The sequence below is a fragment of the Neopsephotus bourkii genome, unplaced genomic scaffold, assembly GCF_033783945.1.
Source record: "Neopsephotus bourkii isolate Nb327-2 ecotype Australia unplaced genomic scaffold, CSIRO-AGI_Nbou_v1 NB_1765, whole genome shotgun sequence".
Lineage (NCBI taxonomy): Eukaryota > Metazoa > Chordata > Aves > Psittaciformes > Psittacidae > Neopsephotus > Neopsephotus bourkii.
Window position 1 is genome coordinate 1,513,980 of NW_026902239.1, and position 25,516 is coordinate 1,539,495.

The 25,516-nt window shown below is 40.8% G+C and overlaps 1 protein-coding gene across 5 annotated transcripts in view; it reads right to left on the reverse strand.

Moving 5' to 3' along the window:
* PHACTR2 (phosphatase and actin regulator 2) overlaps window positions 1–25,516 on the reverse strand; it is a 137,401-nt gene that overhangs the window by 8,336 nt on the left and 103,549 nt on the right. For 4 of the 5 annotated variants that reach the window (XM_061378319.1, XM_061378318.1, XM_061378321.1 and 1 more), the window contains 7 exons: window positions 20,945–21,181; window positions 16,709–17,246; window positions 15,245–15,438; window positions 13,307–13,463; window positions 10,579–10,634; window positions 4,321–4,382; window positions 843–3,299 (listed from right to left, as the gene is read on the reverse strand). In XM_061378319.1, the coding sequence (XP_061234303.1) occupies window positions 3,054–3,299; window positions 4,321–4,382; window positions 10,579–10,634; window positions 13,307–13,463; window positions 15,245–15,438; window positions 16,709–17,246; window positions 20,945–21,181 (1,490 nt within the window). In that variant the 3' untranslated portion in view covers window positions 843–3,053. The remainder of the gene's footprint in view (window positions 1–842; window positions 3,300–4,320; window positions 4,383–10,578; window positions 10,635–13,306; window positions 13,464–15,244; window positions 15,439–16,708; window positions 17,247–20,944; window positions 21,182–25,516) is intronic. The other variant, XM_061378322.1, reaches the window with a different exon arrangement.

Consider the following 25,516-nt stretch of genomic DNA (forward strand, 5'->3'; position numbering starts at 1 on the left):
AACAACATAAGCAGGAGGTCACGCTCCATCTCTCTCAGCGCACGGCCAGGTTTCTGTTCCTGCTCATTTTCCTTCTCTCCCTCAGGACAAGCATTTTTTTAAAGTGACATTTTTACATATTCTAAAGAAGATATACTACGTACTGGCTGAAGAGGAAAAGATATCAGAAGCCAAATGAAGATATACATATCCATGTCTGAAGACATTTCCTAATGGTCAGAATGCAACACTGGATTGAAACCATGCCTCCCAGTTCATCTCCTGGCTTAGGGTTGCTGTTTGTGAAACTGGTTTGATTTTTTGAAAATTAATTTTCCTGTGTTATATCTACACTTGAGAGACTTTACAGTAGTATTAAAAACAAAAATAATCATGTTTGGTGAGAAAAAACCCAGTGAAGTTATGAAATCAAGCAATGAACTACGCGATGGCAGAAATCACCAAACACATCTCCCACTGTGAATTTTCCTTGTGACACTCTTTCACTTTCATGAGCAAGGGAGTACTACCAGAGAAGAACAGCCCTTACTTCATGCTTGAGGACTGTTAACTGAAGAAATGCTGAGTCCTCTCAAAGGATTGTTTTTTAGATTTCCCAAATGATCTTTTTCAACGAAGTAACTCATCCGTTGCAGTCACCTTCACTGCTGTATCAGTTTAGATTCTGAGATGGCACCAGCAACAACGGGAATCCCAATAGAACCAGTGATGGGATTCAGGTGGGATTCAAGGGGACTAAGGTAGGAATCTACACAAGTCATGACACAACTGCAAAGGACTTGCAGAAAGGCAGAGGGTCACTGTCATCTCCCCAGTTTATGCAAGAAGAGGGATTTACCTACCTGGTAAATTGCCGACTTTCCTCATGTACTTCCATTTCTGTGCTTTTAAATTCATTCAGTTCTTTCCGTATGGCTGCCTAATAAGCAATAATGATACATGCAACCGTAAGAAATATGAATCTTAAGGAAAGTAAAGCTTCTAAAAGGAACCTGTCCCTAGTCTTGCAGGTTCCCTTACAGTTCTCATTTTCCTGTCCCCCTTACTGTAACCAGCATGTTTCTGATCCTCAACATGAATGACTTTTTTCAATTACAGTTATATGGAGCAGTAATACACTATAAATAAACTCAATGTCAACAAAGAAACACCAAGTCTACCGCAATGGGTGAATCAACCTCCTGCTGAAATGTGGCACTTGCTACAGACAAAAGTGGGCACAGGACTGGATTACCTGGACAACCAACCGCTGAGTATGCAGCCAGATGGGATCCAGGCACAGCCACTGGTGAGTCTCACTGCCTGCACAGGCACTGTACACACAGCAGGGGCCTCCTATCTCCCCGCTGAAGAAAGGACTTCAGGAATGCAAGATGAGCAGCATTTCTTTAAGTGAAATTAGTCACTTGTCTTGATTAGCTTTATGCAAAATTATGTGAAATATTTGGACATTTCAGGCTTGCATTTTCAGTTGGCAGATTTTAATGAAGTAGAAATCCAGCACACTTTATAAATGCCTTGTTTTTTATGTTAACAAAGTGATAAGCAGCTTACTTCATCAAGAGTTGAATATAATTTCTCAAATACTCTAATATATACTACAAGGGCTTCTGTTTCTATGCCGTAAGTTTTCTTACCTTCACTGTGGAATGAAACACAGTTTATCTTTACTCACTCTTTTCTTTCACCATTTTAAAGAAAAGCAGTATCATTTCATTAATCCCTAAAGAAATCTCATCTGGTGTGCATGCCTTTCAGCGCAGAACAGGCAAGCAGCATGATAAAATTACAGCATCACCAGACTGCGGTCTCATAAATGAGAAACTTCATTTTGAGGAAGGGATGGTTCTGTTTAGCCACAACAGGATGCTTATATGAGACTGCTGTAATAGCTAGGAAAGAAACAGTTATTTCTGAGCACCAAGTGAGCAGCAAAGACACCAGAGCTCCAGCTCCCTAACATAGTTACAGTACAGTTTTCTGCTCCCACTGGAATTAGAAAAATGACTTCCCTGGGAAAAAGGGCAAGGGACTTTCCTGGCAACCTGAGGTCCACATTTCCGCTCAGGCCAACAAACATGGAGCTCACAGAACCAGCCTTGGGCACTTGCTCATTACAAAATGAATTAAGATTAAAAGCTCTTACCCTGAAGTAGGTAGGAAACACCACTGTTTCTTCTAGTGCAGTTGACCCTGATTAAACCTAGGTAAACCTGAGTGCTCCAACCTCCCACAGAGACTTCACAAGGACTTGAGAGTGCTCAGCACCTCCCAGAGCCCGCATCTACAAACAATTCTGGGTACATTTTTAAGGTCTCCACCTTGACTTCATATGAGATTCTCCTTTGATTGTCAGACGAGCTGGCATTAATACTAAAATACAAGCCGAAATAAAATCACTGCTTCACAGTGTATAGCTAAAAGATAGTGGGTTCTTGCACTTATCAGTTCTCATGCCAAGCACATCTCTTAAGATTTCTGTAAAAGCTGGTTCAGACCCAATGCTAAAAGATCCAGCATTTTTTGATACATATATCCTAGACCTTTCCTTTTATGAAGTGGTATAGGAGGGAAATGGAAGAGTATTTTATGATACTCTTTGACTGATCTGGTTTTTGAAAGAGAATCACAGAATCATTTGTCTCATCCTTTGTAGTTAGGCAGAGGAACTATTAACTGCAACATGTTGAAGGCAGATTTCCCAAGGTATGCTGCATGCACATGGTGAGTTCCCATACTTCTAGTTGTGGCCAAGAACTCTTAGGAGGATGGAGCAGCTTCTTCCTTTTTTCACTTCAATGAGTTGCAAAAATAACTCTCAGTGGCAGTGACACAGGCTTCTGCCTTCCGAAACCTTGCCTGAATCCCACAGGTAGTGTTCATCTTTGCTAACAGTGTGTACCTGTCTTAGCAAGGCTTTAAAAATACAGGAAATACTGGCCTGAACTGCCATAATGGAGTTGGCAAATACACTCTTAATAAGCACCTGAGCGGGTTTTCTTAGGTGCAAGCAATAGATGCACAGTAGTACCATGACAATCTCACTGCTTCTATCACATGTCACTCATGATGCCAGCATTGAGAGGATGTAAACCACAGGAAAGCCCCCCAGAAGTGACATATGCAAGAGTTTTCTTATAATCTAAGAGTTTGTCCCTTGCCTTGTCTGCGGGAGTTAACCTAGCCCAAGGCTTGTCAGCACGACGGTCGTAATCCGGAGAATCCGTGACCTCCACATACTCATTAAATCGAAGGATTCTTCTTGCTTGAAGTTCAGCCACTGTAGGCCTCAGGCTGAGCTGTAAGCAGGAGGCAGAAAATAGTACTTTTAATAAGAAGAAATAAAACAAAAGAAGAGGGTATGATGTAATCTCAAGAGAATTTTAGTGGTATTTCTAAATAGGGTCACTTTCAGGTAGCTATAAAAAGGCATCACCCTGGGAGCACTACATGGGAATGGGGAAGCAGCACAACCTAATTTCTTCCATTATAAAAATAGTCTTTGTTGGGCAGGTCACAAAGAATCATGACAGTTATCCCTGGAATATTAATTGTGACTTTGCAACTGTCACACCATTTACCCCAACAGGCAGTAGTCCGTTTGCATTAATGATTACACAGTCTGCCATGTTCAACTATAATACTGAAAATAAGCAGGATTTGGAGGTGCCTGCCTAACTAAAAAAAATTGGTTTCAGTATCTGGGGTCATTTATGATGCCAAATTGTTGCAGTCACCTCAAAACAATATTCACTTTAATTAACTAAAGATGATATTATTAAAGAAACTGTATTTTTTCAGAGAAGAGCAGACTAGGAATACAAATGAAAACTCCCCCATCCTGTCCCAGAACAAACTCGAAGTCAGGGGCAGCAGATCCATCCCTAACTGCTTTGTTTCCAGGACAGAGAGTGCAATCCCACCTGCAGTGGTCAAGGCAGTTAGAAGAATGGTGAAGGAATTTCTTAGGGCACACATTGCTTTGCTGCCTTCTCTGCTGCTTGAGGGAAGAGTGGATCTACAGGTACACCTGGCCTCTAACATGACAGCAGTGGCCATGCTCACCGAGCAAATATGTGTAATTTCTCTCCCCTGCTGACACAGACAAATATTAAGCATGGCCAGACTCCATATGCTTTTCCAGCAGTTATGGGAAACTGGCCAGGATGGAGTTTTCCCCACGGTGGACTGGGCTTGTACTGATTTTTAAACAGATTTCTAGACTGGGGGCATAAACTGATGGACATTTGCAGCAATGTATATACATCAATTCTTAGAATAATTGTACACAAATATACAATACAAAAAACACATCATCACCTTTCTACTGAGTTTACGTTTTATTTCTCTTTTGGCTTCCTGCTCCTCTTCTTCATTTTTCTCTGTTTTCAGAAGAGATAAGAAGGAGTGAATATTTAAGTATTAGAACTGCACATACTGTGTTTTTCTTGGTTGAAAGCTTCATGACTTAAATCCTAGCCCATGTTTCCTCATATTTCTGGGTGATCCTGCCTGCATTGTCTGCTTTTTAGGTTTTGTGTGCTCTCATTTCTTTTCCCTATCCTCATTTCCCCTGATTCTTTAGACATCTCAAGTCACCACTGTGGGTCAGGAACACAGCAGAGGAAGCGTCTGTCATTTTCTATGTAACAGCAAAGTAGGACCCTGAAAGAGCTGCCTAATGTTTCAATTACTTGTCCTAACATTAAAATCACTGTTGTTTTTACTTCTGACATGCCTCCTTTAGACTTTAGAGTCTAATTACTCATAAGGCTCAAGAAAAAAGTTTGTTCTGAGTAGCTGAATCAGCTGAGTGTCCTCTACTGCTACAGGATGCAACGAGTCAGTGACAATTGGTTTCACCATCATTTGTTAGTGCAAATTGGTTTTGTTACTTTAAGTTTTTTTTCTGGTTTTATAATGTGGGGGTGTGATTCAGCACTCAAGCCCTCTTGATTAGGGGCCACTAGCTAGACCAAATGAACAAGCACAGCAGGAAATGGTATATGCATTTTTTAATGTATTTGGGCATGAGACTGAAATATGCTTTCAACAGATTTCTGTGCTAACCGAACTTGATGTCTTGAGTGAAAAGCACACTTACAAAGGCATGCTCATATGGACTCAGCGTTTTTAATGTACATTTTGAAGAATATTATTTGCCCTTTCAGCCCACCTCTGAGAGTTATATGCAATGTTAACTTTGTTGTGGCTGAAATATCCTATCTAGAGATACCTGTAAAATTCTGATCCGGTTTTATTCACGGTTGGGGGTTACGGATTTCACATTATAGTTCAAGGCTAACTATAAATGTAAAGGAATTAATTTGTCTGTTGTATAGATAAAAAGGCAGTTTTAAATCCTGTAGTCCCATCTGCCCTGTCTGCTATGGCAAGCCTGCTGTGTTAGTATGGACAACCTGGCCACAGAGGAGTTTCTGTATCATGACTGACACACTGGAAGCAACACTACGACAGGACACCTCATGGTATTTGAAGATTTCCTTTGCTAACTCAAAGGCTCTCATGCAGGAAGAATGCAAAGGAAAGGGGAAGAGAAAAAAATGACAGAAAAAGAAAACGAAGAAAGTTGCAGCAGGAAAAAGGTGATGGCAGCCAAAAGACCTGCTCTGTGAGGAGTGTCCAACACTATACTATCCCCAGGTTTCCAACAGCAAGATGCAATTGCGCAGGCTTGCTGCCAGGATTGGGTTGGATTTCATGCTGATGGTGATTTTACTGAGATACTGAAATGTGGATGTAGTTTATGGTTTGTTAATAGCTTTTCTCATAAATGGTGAAGATAAGGATGGTCTGTTTCCACGCAGGAGCTGTAAACTGACAGAAAATGAAGAATGAAGAGTTAAAGATTAATCTACATTTTAATCTTTTTTAATTAATATACTTATCAATAAAAAAGTTGGGTGTATTTAAGGATTTATAACTTTAAATAAGAAATCTTTTTATAGCAACTTTGCCTAACAAAATCAAAAGCTCTCTAGCTATTTTAGGTCAGGTAAACCGTCTGTAGGCTTCTGTTTAAACCTACTGTGTTTGCAATCAATAGACATAGTAACTGAGGTAATTAAATAAAATCTATTAATCTGGGGTCCCATTTACCTAAGAATCATTTGGCATAAAAAATTTTGTCCCCTTATGAACTGAATAGCTTAGGTCCTACCTCACAAATTCTCCAGTAGCAGACACAGCAGAAAAAAAATGCAGCTGGATGTACACATCACTGTACTGCCTTTTCTTAATTTAGTTTGTAAAATACATTCTGCATTATTCACATCTTGACATTTCATTGCTATCTAAACTACCGTGTCTCCTAAGATACAGTAATAAGACAGTGTAAGAAATAGTGGCTCACACTGCTTAATTCATACCTTAAGGAAAAACTGCCAACAGCACAGCCACCTGAAATTGTTGGGGGAGGATAAAATAACTCAAAAAATTTGATGTGGACATTTAGGAAGGTTGAAGGTTAGCTGCCTATCTCAAGCTGTAAAGCTACCTCACAGTGGGTAGCAGATGACTGCATGAAAGGATGGCTGGACACAAGGAACCACCTAGAAATGGGTGATGAGCAAGGCCATCATCTTAGCTGCTGGGCAGAGGAGCCAGGCAGGTCCTGGAGAAGGCTGTCGGGAGAGCTGGAAGCCCACCTTTTGGAGGGCAACTCCAACAGGGGGCACCAAGAGCTTCCTTCACTCCCAGGTGAAGCAGGAGGCAATCAAACGTGGGGAACAGTCCTCTGTATGAGAGGTCAGGAAGCAGGAAGGGCACTACACACCCAAGTTGCTTCACTTCTAGGAATAAACTCAAGAGCTAAAGGAAAAAGACTGACGTCTGGTGGCTGCTGCTAATATAATGAATCTGCTGGTCAGCGAGTGGCCCTCCATCTGTGGCACTGACTCATACTAAAGCACCTCCTTCCCATCTCCAGCCTGCTGGGCAGTGTTGCTGCTTTAAGCTTGGTGCTATGAAAACATTGTTCATAGGATATAAATTCCTATCAACAGTAAAACCTATAGTGTATTTTTCTTCTCTTAAGATAGAAGTTTTGAAAGTTACCATAGTGAGTTAAGAAGATGTGTGGTGCAAAAAAGGACGGGTCTAGTGCTCCTGCTTCCTTCAGGTGTTGTGGAAAATTCCAGCTGGAGGGCCAAGTTTTGGGTGCAGGTACAAACTGACTCACTTGCCCAAACAGGAACACATTAATGCATAGGAACACACTCTGGCTGCTTTCCACCTTAAAACAGATCTAATCTGTGCGATATGGGGTAAGAAAATATAAACACAATGTTCCCAGCTGCAAGTCCCCTCCTCAGATGTCCTGCTGCTGCTGTACTGGCAAAAGACCAGCACAGCAAGCGCCCGTGCTTGCAGGAGTCCACAGTTAGATCCCAGCAAAACTATGGTTTTCCTCCTTCCCTGCCTGCAGCTCCTAGGAGGTCAAACTGGGATTGAACTCCTAACTGAAGCAATTCTGTTTAGCATCACTTAGCAAGCCAAACAAGCAGCTTCCCTGACATCTATACATTAGAGCTCCTGCAATTTTTGCCATATTAAATCTGGCCACCACCTGTTCTGTGGGATATTTGTTTTGTAACAGAAGGGGAAAAGAGAAGAGAGAATTGTTCTGCCTGAGGACTGCTCCATTCTTGACCACAAAGTACTCCCGCAGCGTAAAACCGAACTTTCCACTGTGTTCCTATGGGATTAGCTATGTTTAGACTTCTCTGTAGGCTTGCAGGGAAAGGGAAAAAGACAAACAAAGTGCTTGCCTCTTGCAGCAGTCTGGAACACACAAAGTGGTTTCTCTTTCCTCATTTTACAAGCAAAGATAACCATTAATATTCCTTAATGAGCTAACCCCTGTTTTCTACAAAGCCAGTACTGGCAGGCATGCAGGTGCACAGCACAAGAAGCTCACTGTCCCTTACAAATACAGGAAAAAATACAGTTATCTTAATCCAAAATTCCTGGAAGAATAAAAAGGTTCTTTGCCATAATGGAACACTATAAATACTACTGGCTCAAAGCCAGTACACAAGAAACTTGTCTTTATTAAAAACACAGGGCTTTATCTATTCCTTCAAGTTCACTCCTGAGTTACCGGAACTTTGTTTTAGTGTGGGAAGACTCAGAAGTCTGAGTAGTTTTATCCAAATTGTTTTTATAGATATCTGCCTGCATGTCGTATGATCGTACTCAGTCACAGGATTTTCAGTAACTGGTTTATCTGGAAACATTGTCTAAACAAAACTTCTCTCAAGACAGATTTTCTCACTAACTGGAAATACGGAAAAAGAAAAAAAATACTGACATCTGAACTTCTTAAAAGATTTGGGTTGGACTTAATCTTGAAGTAAACCTTTGCACCTTTACCATTGAATGTAATCTTAAAGTCTGAGAAATATTACTCAAAATACTACTTTCAAATATTACTTTTCCTCGGCTGCAGTTTACATACGCGCAATAATATAACCCTTTCTCCCCATCTACTGCTTAAAAATAGGAGGAAGGAAGCTTTATGAAAGAAATTCCAACATGTTCACCAAAGCTGCCTGCAACAAAGACATTTAAGAGATGTAAACATTTTCAAATGATCCACAGGAAGGGAATGTAATAATTTTGATAAATAATACAACTGCCCTGGAGCTGAGAGAGAACTTGCACCCTTAAGGGGCTCTGAGTCAGACTCACCACGAACCCAGGCTTGCTTTAGTTTCCTTTGCTTTTACAGATCACTATCAACTCAGAATATTTTATATCTCTGTGATGAACAAAAGGCAGTTCTGGACTCTCTATGTGCTTGCCAATGACTGTGACTGCTTGTGATTTATAACCTTTATTGTTTGCTCTCCCTTGCCTCTTTAAGACAGCCCCCTGGCAGCAGCAGGGGAGGATGGTGGGAGGCATTGAGTGCAAAGCCTGGTATGCTGCCAAAAACTTAAAGTAAACAAGCTGAAACAGGAGAAGAAATCCATTAACTGCTTTCAGGTCTTAAGCTACTTATTGCAAAAGCAATGGATGGAATAAACAGTGGCAAAAATGATTAAACACATCGCAGGTTCACTGCTAGATCAGTTATCCTGAGATGAGCAAAATAGAGAGGGGAGTAAGGAAGCCCAGCTGGTGCTCCCAGCTCAGTGTCCATATCCTGGCTCACCAAACATGTTTTGGAATTACTTTTCTCACACAGTCCAGCACAAGTGGATATAAAAAAAAAAAAAAGGTTTATATTTTATCTTTATTTATCTATACAATCTATAGGTTCAGAAATTATAGTCTTAAAGTCTATTCACATTATGTGATGGACAGGAGTCCCCTGACCCCACTCCTGTGCACCACAATGCATGAGCTGTAGCTTCCCTTTTCAGTAAGATGTGGTACTATTTGGCTTTTGAGAGCTTGGACAACAGCACTAGGATTTTATGAGCATGGATGGCTGTCTAAAAGCCAATAACTGCTATGTCTCTTTGATTTGCTGGCCTAAGCTGGTAACAGAGTGATCAGTCCATGGATTTTGTTAGGTTAACAGCCCATTTTCTTTCCTTCCATTAGCAATGCTGTGCACCAGGGTTGCACGGATGAGCTCTCAACTTTTCTGAATAATTGTTGGAAATAACGGCATTATATCTGCTCTTTCATCAAGTGTGGGAAGTTCTTATACCTTTAGAAGAGGTTTTTGATTTCTTGCTATGTGTGAAAGACTTGCATGTGCATTTTCTTCATTCATTTCTTCTACTTAGACATAAAGTGCTAAGCTACCCTTGCAGAACAAACACAAGGCTAGATGGAGCTGAGCACGGCAACTGTGCATAAAGGAAGACAAAAAAACCCCTCCTGTTCCGAAATGTCTGTCAGGCTAAGAACAAAACCAACATAAGTAAATGGAGAATAAGTATAGGGGGTAAACATCCATCGCACTTCACCCCTCTGCCCCTGACTGTTTGAATTGTTCAATCCTTCACCAGAGATATTATGGAAGTATTTAATCAACGGGCAGGTATTACAGAATCACAGGATCAACCAGGTTGGAAAAGACCTTTAAGATTCAGTGAGAATATCTCATGCAGGTTTCAGTACAGAAGACATTTATGTCAGAAGTGGATATGAAGGCTAGCATGCTGATGTAGTTGTCATATACCTATTCAGTTTCCGCTGAACACTTCGCCTTTCCTCTTTCTACTCCTCCTTCCAACCTCTGCCCTTATTTCCCACCTCCCACCTCCTACTGATATTCCCTACTCCTCCTCATAAAAAGTAGGCAGAAGTTTAACCAGCCTAGAACTACTTCTAGAGGGTATCTAAGTCATTCCTGGTGTTTGGAGCAGCTTCAAGAAGTGGGATTGTGAGAAGCAAAATCTGGCATACTGAGTACACAGTTTTCACAGCTACCATTACAGGCTAGTATATAAATCTAGTATTGACACATTATTTTCTAGAACATAATTTCTCTCCAGTTATGGATCTAAGACTGGAGCAACAATGACAGGCTTCCATCTGAATCCAACATATGCTCACTTTGTAAGTAAATACTAGATGAAACCTGAATAAAATACTTACGCTTCAGGATATTCCTTTGCTCAAGCTCTTCAGTTGTAGGCCTCTGGCTAAGTCTCCTGTGAGAACAAAGTAAATGACTGATTTAAAACCAGATCCAAATAATACATGATGATTTGTAATACAGCTTAAAAGGTGTTTCTCATACAGCCAGGCTATTCTTTGCCAGCAGAGGCGTTCAACAAATCAGGTAATTTCCAGATGGTTAAAATAACTGTGCATGTAACCACAGTACTGCATGGCCATTTGGTTTAATATATGTACTGCTACCACTCAAACACTGAAATAACTGATGCCTGCATAATATTAAAGAAATTGTATCAGCAGATTTAACTTCCTCATTTACAATTTTATGAAAGAAATTCATAAACCTTTTTTGTTCCCAGGCACCCTCATTATAAGATATGCAATTAATTGCTAGGTTATTCTCAGATATCTTGAACTAAAATCCTATTCATTAAAAAACCCCACAAAAGCTGTGCATTACTCACTCTTTTCTACGTACAAGTGGGAGCTTTAATCGAACCTTAACTTTATTCAGTTACCTACAAATAACAACTGCCATTAAAAAAAAGTACTAATTTTCTGGTTTAAACAGTGGAGAACACGTTTGCTGCTGTGTCTGTGTTGCCTACCAGACAAGTTCACTCGGTTCACTTGAGAAAAGCAGCAGGAAAATACTCAGCAGTAAAATCTGTTAAAATATTACTATGTTAAAGATAGCTGCCTCTCTGTTCAGCAAACCTCACACAGTTCACTATGAATCATCTTCAGCTTCAAACCATGCTTGGACTTTCAGGTTTGGTGGGGAAGACTGGCAGGTTTACCATGGGTGACCAGCCCCTGCTGTAGTAAGCCCCAGGCAGGACCTGACCTGACTCTACCCAGCTGTGGGAATCAGTTTTCCATCAGACCTCAATGTTGCCATATGCTGACTGCCACTGCAGGAATTTTTAAGGAACTGGCATCAGACTTGGTTGTGATTTCAGGCATGGACATCATCTCCTGCCACCTCAGCTTCCTGGCAGAACCACCAGTGTCCCTGCACAAGAAGTTCAGGGCAGGAATCAGCAGTTCAAGCCTCTGAGCGACACTGACAAGCAGGATGTGATCATCAGAGCTGGGATTCAGTCAGGAAAGCAGAGATAACAACCACACCACTTTATTAGCAGAAGAAAAATGACCCTTGGGCTCTACACAATAGATGTGTCACTGTCATGGCTAAGGGATGAAAGAAACGACACAGCCCATCATCATAGAGCAACTCAGCTCATCTTCTAAGCGCTGATGCAAGGCTGCGGTACTCCGTACCAGAGCAGTACTGGCTGGACCACCCGGTATCTGGAAATCTCCAATAAACACAGGACATCCTGCAAATCTATCTGGACATTTCTGAGCACATGAGAAACAAGGACAGGTCTGGGAAAATCCAGACATTTTGTAGTCTATTTTCAGAGATCATGAAAGCCAAAATTAACATTTCTAAGGATTAAAAAAAAAAAAAAAGCTTGTAAAAATGCAAGTGAAAATTAATCTCTTTTAATGCAATGTTCTCAAGTCCAGAAAGAGAAAATTAAACAGCATGAGAAAGACATTCCTCAGAGGTGGGCACATGTCCTGGGTTTAGCAGTAGCAGTCATTTTTCTCTTTCTTGGTAGCTGGTGCAGTGCTGTGTTTTGACTTTCAGCTGGGAACAGAGCTGAAAACAATGATGTTTTGGTTTGGCCAAGGACTTTGTGAGCCTCATGCTCTGACAGGGAGCAGGGAAGCTGGGAGGAAGCAGAGACAGGACACCTGACCCAAACTGACCAAAGAGGTATTCCATACCACAGCACATCATGCCCAGGAGGTAACTGAGAGTTACCCGGAAGGGCTGGCTCACTGCGGGGTTGGAGGAGGTATCGGTTGGTGCTTGGTCGGGCTGGGGGGGTGAGTTATTGGTCGGCTGGTGCTGAGGTGTTGTATTCTCTTCCCTTGTTATTTCCTTTATCATTACTATTATTGGTGGCAGCAGTAGTGATTTGTGTTATACCTTAGTTACTAAACTGTTCTTATCTCAACCCGTGGGAGTTGCATTCTTTCTGATTCTCCTCTCCGTCCCTCCAGGAGTAGGGGGAGGGCAAGAAGGGGGGGGGGGAGGGGGTGAACAAGCTGTCTTGGCTGAGGTTAAACCACAACAGCGCAGTAAACAAAGTCTGCCTCCTTCCATTTCTTTTGCTGGAACCAGCACATGAATAATGAGAGAGTTAGAGAATAGGAGGAGGATGGGGAGGGCATGAATGAACATGCACAGGCATGCTCTGTGTGTCAGGAACTACTGCTCTGACCAAGACAGGTATATATAATCTCTAACATACTGTGATATAAGTCCAAGTCTTTGCTAACCTATTTGAGAAAAAAGTTGAGCTGTGGCACTGACTGCTATGGAGTCACTCTTATTCTCTTCCTCTTTATTTTTTTATTTTTAAACCAAACAACCCAACCTCCCCTAACCCTAACCCTAACTCCAACCCCAAGCCCCCCTAAAGCTTTCAGATTTGTTTCCTGCAGGACAAAAATGCATTACTGACATTTTAAAGTTTTGTGAGAAATAAAACTGCTGTTTTCCAGACAGTTGTACCACAAAGATCCTGCACTGCATATTGGGCTGCATTTAAACTTGAACCCAGGGTTTTCGATTCTCTTCCCCCATCTCGGCCCAATGAAATCGCATTTACCCTGCAACTGATACCTCACTAGCTTCGTTCCAATCTGATGTCTGATTTCCTGCCTCTCCTCTTCAGATGTCCTCTGCAAGATGTTTTTGTCTTCTAATTCTTTCTTAGATGGTCTGTTGCCAAGTTTGATAGCAAGAGTATCCCTTCGACGAATTTTACTTGCCAAAGAGCCTGAGGAAAGGAGGAGAAGGGTAGATTCAGTTCATTCATACTTAGGTTACAGACACAAACTCTGAGTAAGAACTTGAATACCTTCCCAAAGCAGCCATGTTCCCACATGCAGAAGAATTTTAATTAACATCAAAAGAGAAGTAGTTTTAGCTCAGTTCACAACAATAAAAAGCTGAAGGGCCTGGATGAAAGAGCTACCAGCCACATTGATAGGGGAGTTTCACAAACATCACTTGTCATCTGTGAGTGACAGGATAAAAATGACAAATTTATACTTAAGTGCCATTGAAATATGATACATTACAGGTTGGTTTATTTATCCACTTAGTATATTTAGCAAGCTGCTGCTCTTTTTCTTCAGCCTTAGTGGTTTAGCCTCGTTCTTTCATAATTTCCCTCATTCTCTCCATTTTTTTTTCAATCTAATGCCACTTATTTCTTCCATAGTGCTTTCAGACTTTAACTGATTTGTAAATTAAAACAAAAATACAGTTTAGAAAAGTGCTCTGAGTGCTTGTACAGTGACCTAGACAGGAACCCCCAGGCACTGAAGCAATCTGTTTGTCCATTAAACAGATATAGTAGAGACAAGGGTCATGCAATTTTGTTAGCCATAGCCACAGCCAGATGTGGAAGGAAGAGTATTTTTCGTGGCCTTTAGTCCTTCCCTTGTATCTTGGTATTTTGACTGAGGGGGCTACCTACGCCCTAGGCTGGCAGATATTCACCTCATCATAACACAGTTTGGTAACACCACAAACTCCCAGCTCACTTCTCGTAAGACATGTGCTGCTGTCTGAATACATGATTTTTTGGTTGCTACCACTTTGGATGGTATTCAAACCAAATGCAGAACTGCAGAAACTTCATCCTCTTGATCTATCTGGCACATCAGCTTCTGCTGCACCAGTGGCCAAGGAAAAAACACAAACGTTCATTTTCCCTCATCCCCCTTTGGTACACAGCACTTCAGCTTCAGGCAAAGGTGCAGCCATCGGGTGAGCAGGATCAGGGAACTGATCCTATTGAAAATCAGCTCAACGACAGCCACCACTGCAAAAAATAAACATTTTTGCTGGCCTAAGGGAAGAATGAACAGCTGGGAGCAGGGATTAGGCAGAAGGTAGGCAGGACAACCCCCTTCAGCAGCAGCAAGGACATCTGTCAAATTAGGGTGATAATATAGTCATGACTCCAGATGAAATTTCAAAGCTGTAAAATTAGATGTAATCCACTGCGATCTCCTCTGCCTGTTAAGGTGCTCCAATGCTTAAAACATCCTGATCAAAGAGGAACAAATTACTTTGAGACAGTGAAGCTGCTGACTCATGGGCTTCCTCTACTGTCTACCAAAGACTGTTACTCCCACAAGACACTCTGGGATATCTATTGCAGTGCTCGTGTCACTAGCTGAAGGTCACACTGGTTGTTTTAAGGGCAGAGGTTCATGACATGGGCAAGACAAATCAGTGGCTTTCTGATGTCCTAAAGCGTGGGCCTTTTTTCACCCTCATGTTCTTCTGAGCCTGTTCCTCCTATCTCTACTTCTATCCTTGCAATGCTTGATCTGCTCTCATCATTGCATAGGTCCCAGGTGGTTTCTGATCACAGCTGTTAGGCAGAAGTGGGACACCCATTTCTCCATAGTGGCAAAAGAATGAATCATCTAAACCCACCCCATGCAGCCATACCTCTCTTTACTTCACACTAAAATGGGTCAGGCATGCTCACGTAATGCAATGGGGAAAAGGTAACCTGCAACTTCTTGGTGGGATGCTTACTTTCAGCACTTGCATTATCATCATCATCATCATCATCTGTGTACAGTATTGGCCCATCAGAGTCTGAGTCGCTGCTGTGGCTCTCTCTGCTGCTTTCACTCTCAGGAGGAGCAGCAGTGTCAGAAGCCTCCTCCACCAGTTCAGAGTGTGCCTGGTCAGGTGCCTCCCCTTCCTGGTCTTCCTTGGGAGCTAAGCTGTCAATTCATAAGCAGACACGGTGTCACATTAACGCAAGCAGCACAGAACACAAATGGGAGACAGACTGTATAAGCAAGTACGAACATAAAAGTTCTGTTATTCAGATTAACTTCCCTCTTTCTAAAAAAGTTACATATATAAAACATATATAAAGAATGCAGATATATACATGTATGCGTATGTATGTATGTATGTATGTTACAAAAAAAGTTGCAAATGATCTGGAATGTTGTGCTGCAAAGCCTGTACAAAATAAAATCCTAATTCTATTTTATTGCTTGTATGATGTGACCAACAGTGTATAAAGTTTACTAAGAAGATAAAAACAGCGCATGAAGCTGGGGGTGAGAGAAGCAAGCCATAGAGCAGATGGGAATGTAAAGCTTCCTGTTCTGGAAGTGTATCTCTATTTATTTTAAATGCAGTTTTACTGCTGTTGAGTCCAAAATATTCATGCCCGTCACTGATGAACATTGAAAACAGCAGCAGAGCACCATTTGCCTTAGAAAAACCTTCATGTAAAGGAAGAGCAGAGTAAGGGGAGAAGCAGTGCAGTATCATAATGCTGACACAGATGTACTAGCAGGAATTTAAAGGAGTCTCTAGGCCACTGACATCTAGACTAAACCCTCTTGGGTTGTTATGAAAGTTCCTGTGGCAGGGAAATGACAGATTAATAAGCCAGTTTAATTTGCTGCCAACTATTTCTTTTAAAAAATGTAATTATGACCTTTCTCTTGACTAGATTTTATAGTATCTGAGACCCAGACAAGCTACTAGGCAGTGACAGACCAAACACCTACTAAGCAAGGCCTGAAACTGTCATTTTCAAGTGTGCAAGTAAATTCAGCTATTGAATTGAGAGCTTTAGCAGTGAGATACTTAACAATATCCACAAAAAAAAACCAAACCAAAACAAAAAAACCCTTGTAACTCAGCAGTATTTCTTGTTTGCCTTTATGAGAGAGAAATAAAAGTGTTATCAGCTACTGGCTGAACTGCTGAACACAGCGGTCTCATTAAGCCACACGATGTAGGAGGCAGGTTATGAGCAATGACCTTCTTGGGAAAAATGAGGTACAGCAGGTGACTGGCTCAAAGGCACTCTCAAGGAACAAAATGTGCTGGAATGCAACACCAACCATTACCAGTCAGCAGAAGAAACAGAAGAGATCCCCATGTGCCTGCAGCATCCCTTACTTGAAGGGATGTGGCTTCCTTGGCTGTGGGTCTTACCATTCACCCATGACAGCCATACCACCTTACCTCTTCGTGTCTCCTCCACCAGCATCTGGACCACTGTCTAGGGCTTGGCTCTCGTCTGTGCCATGCTCAATTTGGAGAGGAGGCTTAGCATCTGATCCAGGGACAGCTGGCCCTGCTGCACAGCCATCTGACACATCTTGGGCATCTGAAGAGACAGTGAGCTGACCTGATCCAGCAGGAAAAGGAGGTGGAAGCGGAGGTGGAGGAGGGGCAGAGGTGGGAGGAGGGGGCACAACAAGCTTGCTCTCTTGGTTTGCATCCTCTGTTTCTGAAATCCGCATGGAAGGTTGCTCAGGTTCAAGTTTTTTTGCCTTTACTTCCAAACTGTTGGCTGTGGCACCTGAGGGGGAAGAAGCAGCTCCATCTGGCGCTGTTCGTGGGGCTGAATGTTTCCCAGTTTTTTTCTTGCCCCTGGGAGTCCCTGATGTGCTTGATTTGCTGGAAGTCTCCTTAGAGGCCTTGGGATGAGATGATGTGGATGGAGATGGTGATGAAGAGGACTTGGAGACTAGCGTTTTTTTCACATGAGAGGAACCAGCTAAAAGAAGAAAAGAAAAACCCTTTTACACTCTCATAACTACTTGAATTTTGCTCCATTCCTTCTGCATGTATTGACATACTGGTATTTAAAAAATGAAAAATATTACACTTGATACTTCTACAATCCAATTATATGCTTGAGACAAGTAAATGCTGCTGTTCAGGTTTCACCTTTAAGATGGGAAAAACTGAAACCATGCTAGAATCAAAGTCTCAGGCAAGAACAGTGGAAAGGTTCAACCTTACAAATGGGTGATTCTAGCATTCTGCATTGGCCCATTAAAACTTGCCTGGGTAAAAAGAATCCACTGTTTATTCCCAATGTGTTTAGTGCCCTATTTAAGAAGAAAAACCCTGCTACTAGAGGTTAGATTAAATTGTGTGACCTTTCCTATTATGTGAATTTTCATCTGAGCACTAGGAGAACACCATGATTTTCCTTATGCTTTTTAGTGAACACCTCAGGACCATTACAGATATAAATTACTTTTCACAGTAAGTGAAAGTGGTGTACTCCTAGTTAATGGCAAGCAGCATAGGGACAGCAAACCAAGATGTACTTTCAAGTCCAGCTGGGCCTGTTCATAAAACAAGAGGCAGAAACAACTGATCTCACTCAGCAGAAATGCTCTCCAGAAGGGAGAAGGCACTGAAGGCCTCTTGCATATACTAGGAGTTTTAATCTTACCAGTGACCAACGGAGGTAGCCTTGAAAACGTAGCGAAACAAGGTTTTGACACTAGCTGTACAAGCTAGTCCTGAGATGCTGCTGTTTAATCCTATGACACTTACCATATTGAAGCGTTTATGCACAATGCCTAAGTTTGAAAGATATTTCATGTAGCCTGCATGCCCATATGCATTCCAGCCACATTTCTGATTGCTGTGTTGATGCACCCATCATCTGGACTGAGAGCTTCAAACTTCTGACTTTCATTTAAAAAGCAATAAAAATGACAACCATCTTATGATCCAGTCCTTTTCATCAAAATGCATCCAACTCAAACACGTCTGCTGTAGTAAAAATGCATTATCCTCCAGAGAACGAATGAAAGCATTATAAAGCTACACAGCAGCCTTGCGGCTAAGCTTATTGAGTCAAACAGAAAGCTGTAACAAAAATCTCCTGAAAGGCCTACTTCACTTATAAGCATTTAAATGAAAACAAAACCCCAGCAGATTAGGACAGGCCCAAAATACAGATACTGGCCATAATAAGCTCACGATATAAAAATAGCTTTCACAGTGAGAGTGTTCTCAGTCTCAAAGATGGAAAACAATTCAAAAGACACATTATACTGTCCTCTTCTGTGGCTGAGTGTTATGATTTATAAACAGAGTGCTGTGAGGCTTTCAGTACATCTGGAAAAATCCACAGAAACTTCAGGCAAATCACTGGCCCTCTTTGTGCTGCAAGGTCATTGTAAAGGGCACTGTACCGAATCCACTGATACTGCACTAAGCATCCACATCAAGTACAAATCACTGACTTAATTTACCAGCAAAACAAAAGGAAGCAAAGAAATGGTATAGGCAGCAGTTCCTAACTGCAGTGGAAATAGAGAGTGGCTCCAATCTGCATATTATTTAGCAGAAACCTCACTGAGTAAGTGTATGGTAGTAAGAAAGGGCTCTGGTTCTCATCCAGCAAAGCACTTCAACACAGGTTGGAAGTTCAGCAGAACCAGTTACATGCTTATACTTAAGAAGTCCAGCATAATACAGATATACAGCCACATTATAATTATTGCTGGGAAAATGTCAAAAGATGTTTCCATTGAAAAAAAAAAAAAGCCTTAAATTATTCTCAGAACCTTTCTGGACCTCCAATCAAGATACAGAAATTGGAATAATTTCTCCCAAGAAAAATCCTCCTGCATTTTTTTGCAGGTCAAAAGTGCTATTGCTAATGTTGCTTTTGACTGGGCTGGCTGACAATTTTCTGTCATGCCTCTTTGTTGGGGGAAGATTTGAATTTTGATTAAATGAAAAATTTCACGGCTGTTATTTGCCTTTTGGCACATGTCCACGCTTGTGTTTAAGTCCCCTTCTCCCAGTTCCACTACTTCAGTTTGAAAACCTGCTTTGGTACCCTCAGGAGAGCTACGGCTCAGTTGTTACTTGTATTCCTTTTCTCCTTCACAGGATGGATCACTGGCTGCATCATGCATTCACTTTCACAGGAAACCAACAAACCTCTTGTACTAATGGTGCTCCCAGTCAGCTGTACTTACAAAGTATTGCCTCAATTCAGATGATCACAATGTACTTTTAATGTTGGAAGAAATTACCATAAGAACAGGTACCTTTTTTTTTAGGGATACATGGATGTATTTTACACCACTGTGGTCTCAAGCACTGCATGATGTTTCACAGCAAGACTACTGGAAGACAAATCTGGAATATTAATGTATTTGAACTTAAGAACTTGGATACCTGAGTTTGTTACCAGCCACTGGTCTGAACATTTCTTAATGCAACTGGCTGTTTTATTTCTGCTGCTATAAGGTTCTTTTACCTAAGAAAAACTGAATTTTCAGCTGCATGTGAAATACACACAGCAAATTCTGGGTTTTCAAAATGTTTATGCTTCTGGTCATCTGATGCAGTAGGGACAGTTAATACCAAGTTAATGGACACTTTATGGCAGAGTTATTATTGTAACTCTAGCAGTCTTGCAATGTTTTCAAACAGTCCTCTTCTGTATGCTTCGAATACAAAATGTGCCAAAATGTACAAGCTACAAAAGGGTATACTTGGGAAGAAAACTGGAGGGACTGAAGAGCTTTCAAAGACTTACCGAGGATTGAAATTGCAAGGCTTATATAAGTTTATCAGTGCATACATACAGCCCATTCATCACAATACAGCTTGTGTTCAAATTACATTTGGAGGTTTTAATTCTGGTCATTATCTAAATTATGGCTATTCAAACTCAAAATCAGTACCTTAAAAACAGCTACTTACAATCTTTAATCTAGTATCACTGCTGAATTTTGGTTTAAAAATATAGGGATAAACACATCTGCTATGTGCCTGATGATTGACATCTTCCATTTCCAGGGCACATTTAGAATCACACCAAGGCAGCAACCATCTCAGGGAAGCCTGGCTATTTCTAATGGTTACAATTCTTTTAATTGTTTTGCTTGTTTTTGTTTGGTTTGGTGTTGTTGCTTTGTTTTGTTGGGGTTTTTTTTCAAGTAAAACAGCTGGTCCTCAACAGTCTTCAAAGATGTCTTCACAGTTCTATCTTTTACCTCTCTGAGATCTTATAATCTTGTCAAATTAACTGCAATAGTAGGTATCTCCAGCAGAAAGTTACAGCAATGCCATAGCAATTTTACTTTGGGACACCTCATATGTTTCGTTTCAGAAGTCACCTTTTTTCCTGCTGATTCTTCAGCAGTTCTTTGGGTTATTTTGTTGCCAGCATTCACACACAAACTGGGAATTCAATATTGTCTCTGGTGTGCTTGGTGTTGTGCACACATTCTTTAAACAGCAAAGTGATCTGTCCGGGGTGTTTGCAGACAGCAGAACCAGAGCTCGACAGGAAGCTGAGCAGGAAAAACATCCATGGCATGCTCTTTACTAACGCTGCTATGTACAAAGGCAGAGTTTATTGTCAGACCAAGCCAAGCACCCCCATGCACATGCACCCACCAGAACTGGCACTGCCTGTGCAGTACTCACCAGTGTCTCGATTTGCACCGTGACTTGTTGGCTTGGGTGGTGGGAGAGGAGGCTGCTTAGCAGGAGCCTTTCCCTTTTTTTTAGCATGAGGTGCTTCGTTACTCTTATGGCTGGTGGTGGTGGAAGCAGCAATAGTGTTTTTTGGTGGTAGCGGAGCTTTTTTGGATTTAGGCTTAGGCTTGGGTAGTGGTGGAGCATGGGATGCCGGTATTTCTGGGCAGTGATCAGTAGTGCTCTCTATGGATAAGAAAGTGAACAGAAGCCAACACATATAACGCCACATACATTCAACAACAAGCCTGACAATGATGACTACTTTTTGCTGCTTGAGCTCTTGGGAATCAGGAGAGACTTCATCTTCAGCCTCTTACTGAAGTATTATCCCAGAAAAAATTACCATCCATCTCAGTTGAAGTCCTCCTCATGGAAGATTTTTGCCTGGCACTTCTCTCAGTCTCATCTACTCTAGACCTGCAAGGATCATTCCTAGTGTTCAGTATGCCCAACTAGACTACTGGCTGAAAACTAAACAAGGGAAATGACATTTCCTCTTCTAACGAATTCCCTCAGCTTCTTTCCAGCCCTCTGAGAACAAAAGGCTATAAAACTCAGATTCACATGAACCTGAATGTGAACAGGACCATTCTCTCAGCCATGGGTTCAAATATGGCTATGCAGCTGAAACTTTCCTCTGAAGCAACCCACACTCCTAAGCTGCAAGCTGCTTACTCACTGCAACTTTATTTTGGGTATCTTCCCCAGGGTATTTCTACCCTTCACAAAGAGATGAAGCTAAATCAAATAGCATATCATTTGCCATGGGAACGCTCTCCTATCCTGCAAGCTCTTTGTGTACTGTTACAAGACTGCACTTTCAACAGTCATTTCCTTAGTCAATAGGAATTTGGACTGTATATATAGTGTCATGCAATAGAAATGGCTCTGTAGAGTGAAAGAGGCAGCACTGAGGACCCAATGTCCACAGTGTGCATTTCAGGAGACGGCTTTGGACTAGCTTCAGGCTAGTGCTCTAGATTGCATGCCCAGTAGTGTTGGGAACACAAGTTCCTGAACACAAGTTTTGGCTTAGTTTCATCCAAAAGAAACCTGGCTTGTGTGTTCTGCACACCAAAGAAGGGTAAGTGGGAAAGTGCCATGGAAATTAACTTCAAAACTGCAAGCCTAATGCCAACTGTACTGTTAATGTAGGTGAGCCATTTATAGTCAACATAAAATTTTGCAACATAATCACTATGGTTGTAAGACTAGCTGTTCCTAGATAGGAACAGCTGAAGTTCCCAGATGGGAATCTTTATCTATTCACCTACACCAACTTTGCCCTTTTGGCCTCAAGATAGCCTTCCCAAACCTTCCAGAAAAAGAGTATCATAAAAGCAAGAGCATACCACCAGAATCATATTGGCTTTATTTTCATGTTACTATAAACTACAGGGGTTGGGGAAGAAAGGAGGCAAGCAAACATTGCAAGGACTTCTATCAGTCGCTTATCACTCAAGAGAAAACCAATTCATTCCTTGCAGTATATTCTTACTACAGCCTCACAGTTCCACATATTAAATGTCCATTCCTCATGCTCCTCCTTCCCATGTAAAAGATTCCCAAGAGATAAGCAGCACCTTTTCATTCTAAGATTAGTAGATGAAAAACAAATAACGTGTTTGACAACAGAGACATTCTTCATCTCAGAAACAAAGCCTTTTCAGCCTCTGGCTTAAGGCTTGTTAACATGGACCTAATGTGTTACCTGCAGTTATTAAAAGCAGCATGCACGCATTATATCTCTTAATGAACTGAAGGAATTAACACCAGCAGTCCAGTGGCTTCGTCCTTCAATTCCAGCCCATTACAGACTAATAAGGTTTCGCTATTATTTTGCAAAAAACAATGCATAGCAACGTTTTACAGCTTTCAAACAGATTCTTTTGAGCAGATTCTTGTACTGCCTTTTTATTTTACAGAGAAAGAACTCCAAACCAGATACAGACTTTGGAAAAGAAAGAAACATACATATTTGTTACATGTTGCTCCCCTCTTTTATAGCAAAATGCACCTCTTTGTGAATTTCTACCTACCTTCATTCAAAGTTGAAAAACTGATGTAATTCTGAAAAAGCAGGACATTTAAAAATTTTAACTCCATTTATAACACACATGTCAAAATAAGATTTTATATTTTAAAGATCTTGAAGGCCACAATGATCAGAAAGAATTTCAAGTCTAAAAGATTTTTTTATGTACCTTATAGGTCCAACAGGCTAAAATTTTATTTACTAAAAAGAAAAAAAAATTAAAACTTGTGTACTACCATTACAGTGTTTTGTTTTCAGTCACATTAGCAGAGAAAATACTAAAAAAGAGAATGATAACCTAGTAAAAAGAAATACATCAATCACCGTATTCTAAAGTAAAACAGTGCAATTATTTAGAATCTCAATCAATCTACATTAAAGTACATAACTGATTAAATAATGTATATTAGAATTTATCTTCTGATTCAGGAAAAAAGTACAAAATATAGGGCTAAAGCTTCACTTGGTTGCAAATAAATATATCTTAGTGAAAATCAACTAATAATTTTTACATTTTCTTTAGAGAAAGAACAAAAAACTATAAATGAAAACAAAAAATTAAATGGTTCATTCACATCAAAACTCTTGCTTGTAGACTTCAGTTATGATTAAAACTGGCAATTTATATAACATTGATTTTAAATGAAATACTATGCCATCACTGTGATCATTTTTCTCTAGGATCACTCTTTCCAAGCTGTTATGTACATCACACTGTACTGGCAGACCCTTTGTGCTCAGCAGCATCCTATCTGCTCAGACACTTACAGCACTCACTGAGTCTTGACTGCCCCTTCATTATGTACATGCCCTTTCCTTGGCCTTGACCAATGAATCCGCTTTTTGCACACAGCCATGAGGAAGGCTATAGTGAAGATGATTACCTTTGACCACATCATCCCTCTTGTCATCCTGTTAGCTTTGTTGTTTTTATCTTTGTTAGCTTCCTCTTTTTTATCTGATCAGATACAAACTTGACTGCTCCCAGTGTTTGTCTGATCTTGCTCAAACTATTGTTTTTTATTTACTCTTGGGATATGCATTTCCAGTTCTTACCTGAACATTATACCAAAGAAGCAAGGTTTTGAAGCAGATGTTTTTCATTACTATTCTTCTGCTGCCTCTCAGGCTTTGTGAACAGTCACTATCCTCCCTCAAGTTCCCCTTTGCTGTTATGCTAAAGCTGTCCATTTTTAGGCTGCTGGCATTGTGCTTGTTATCCTGGTCTGGGTTCCCTCTTCTTTTTCAGTGCCTAGCCACAGTATCCTCTCTTTCAGTGCAAGTACGTTGAAGCTTTTTGAGGGTTTTCTGCATTTTTGTAAGATGTTACAATAAATCCCTGGTATATACAAAAGTACTGTAGCAATACAAACAACCAATAATGGCAACGGTGGCTTGATCTTGAACAGGACAGGGATGGTCTGATGTCTGTAAATGGCTCCAGATAGAATTATGTTGTAATTGTACCTCCCTAACATGATTCTGCTTGAATATGGACCCTTGGTCTTCATGCCTGTTCTTTCTTTTGCATTTTTTGCCAAAACAAGGAGGCATCTGAGTCAGTTCAGACCCATCTGTTTGCTCAAGCCAATCTCCCAGGTAACCTCAGCACCAGCTGCAATGTATTCATATTACTGCTGTTTTTCCTAATGTAGACATCTGTTCATCACAATCTGACCTTCTAACTAAAGGTCTCAAAAGACCACCAGATAGGAGTATTTTTTGTTCACTGCTGCCCTGATCAAGACATTTGCTGTAAAAACAATCTGTCTATAAATTACTCTTTAAATAGAAAAGCAAAGCAAATATTAATATCTCATTAAGCATTTGATTCAATATGTTTATGTTTAGAATATATTTTCCAAAGGTCAGATTTTCAAGAAAGCTCATTTTGAGATGATATTTTCTTGTTTCCAGAAACTGTGACTGGGGCCAGACTCAAAGCCATGTTCTCATGTAAACACCTAAATGATGGTCAGGGTTACAAAGTACTCAGTATACAACAGCTCTCGTGGGGATTCGTGAAGCCTCAAAGACTTTCGGCAAGATGCCAATGTGCCATATGCACTGGAAAATCAGATTACTTATTTTGGATGCTAAATGTGGGACTTTTTACAAACTCTGGACCAAATGGACCTATGAAAATCCCGGCCATTGTTGCAGAAGCCATACATGACTGGGTTGTATAATGCAATTTTTTTTTCTTCACCTTTGTAAACTTCTAAGGAACCAAAGGTCAAAGCTTTTCCACCCCAGGACTTTGTCATACAGTGCTGATATTTTTGTTTCTACAGCTAGAGCAGTGACATGAAGCTAGCTCATGGAAAACCAGTAATGCTGTAGCACAAGCATATAATCTACATCAAATGCAAAGCATCCTTCTCCTGGAAGAGGAGCACAATTGAGTGGAGTAACACTGTGCAAAATGGAAGTTGCAAATAATGTATGATTTGTTGTCTTTTGCAGGATAACTTCCTGCAAAA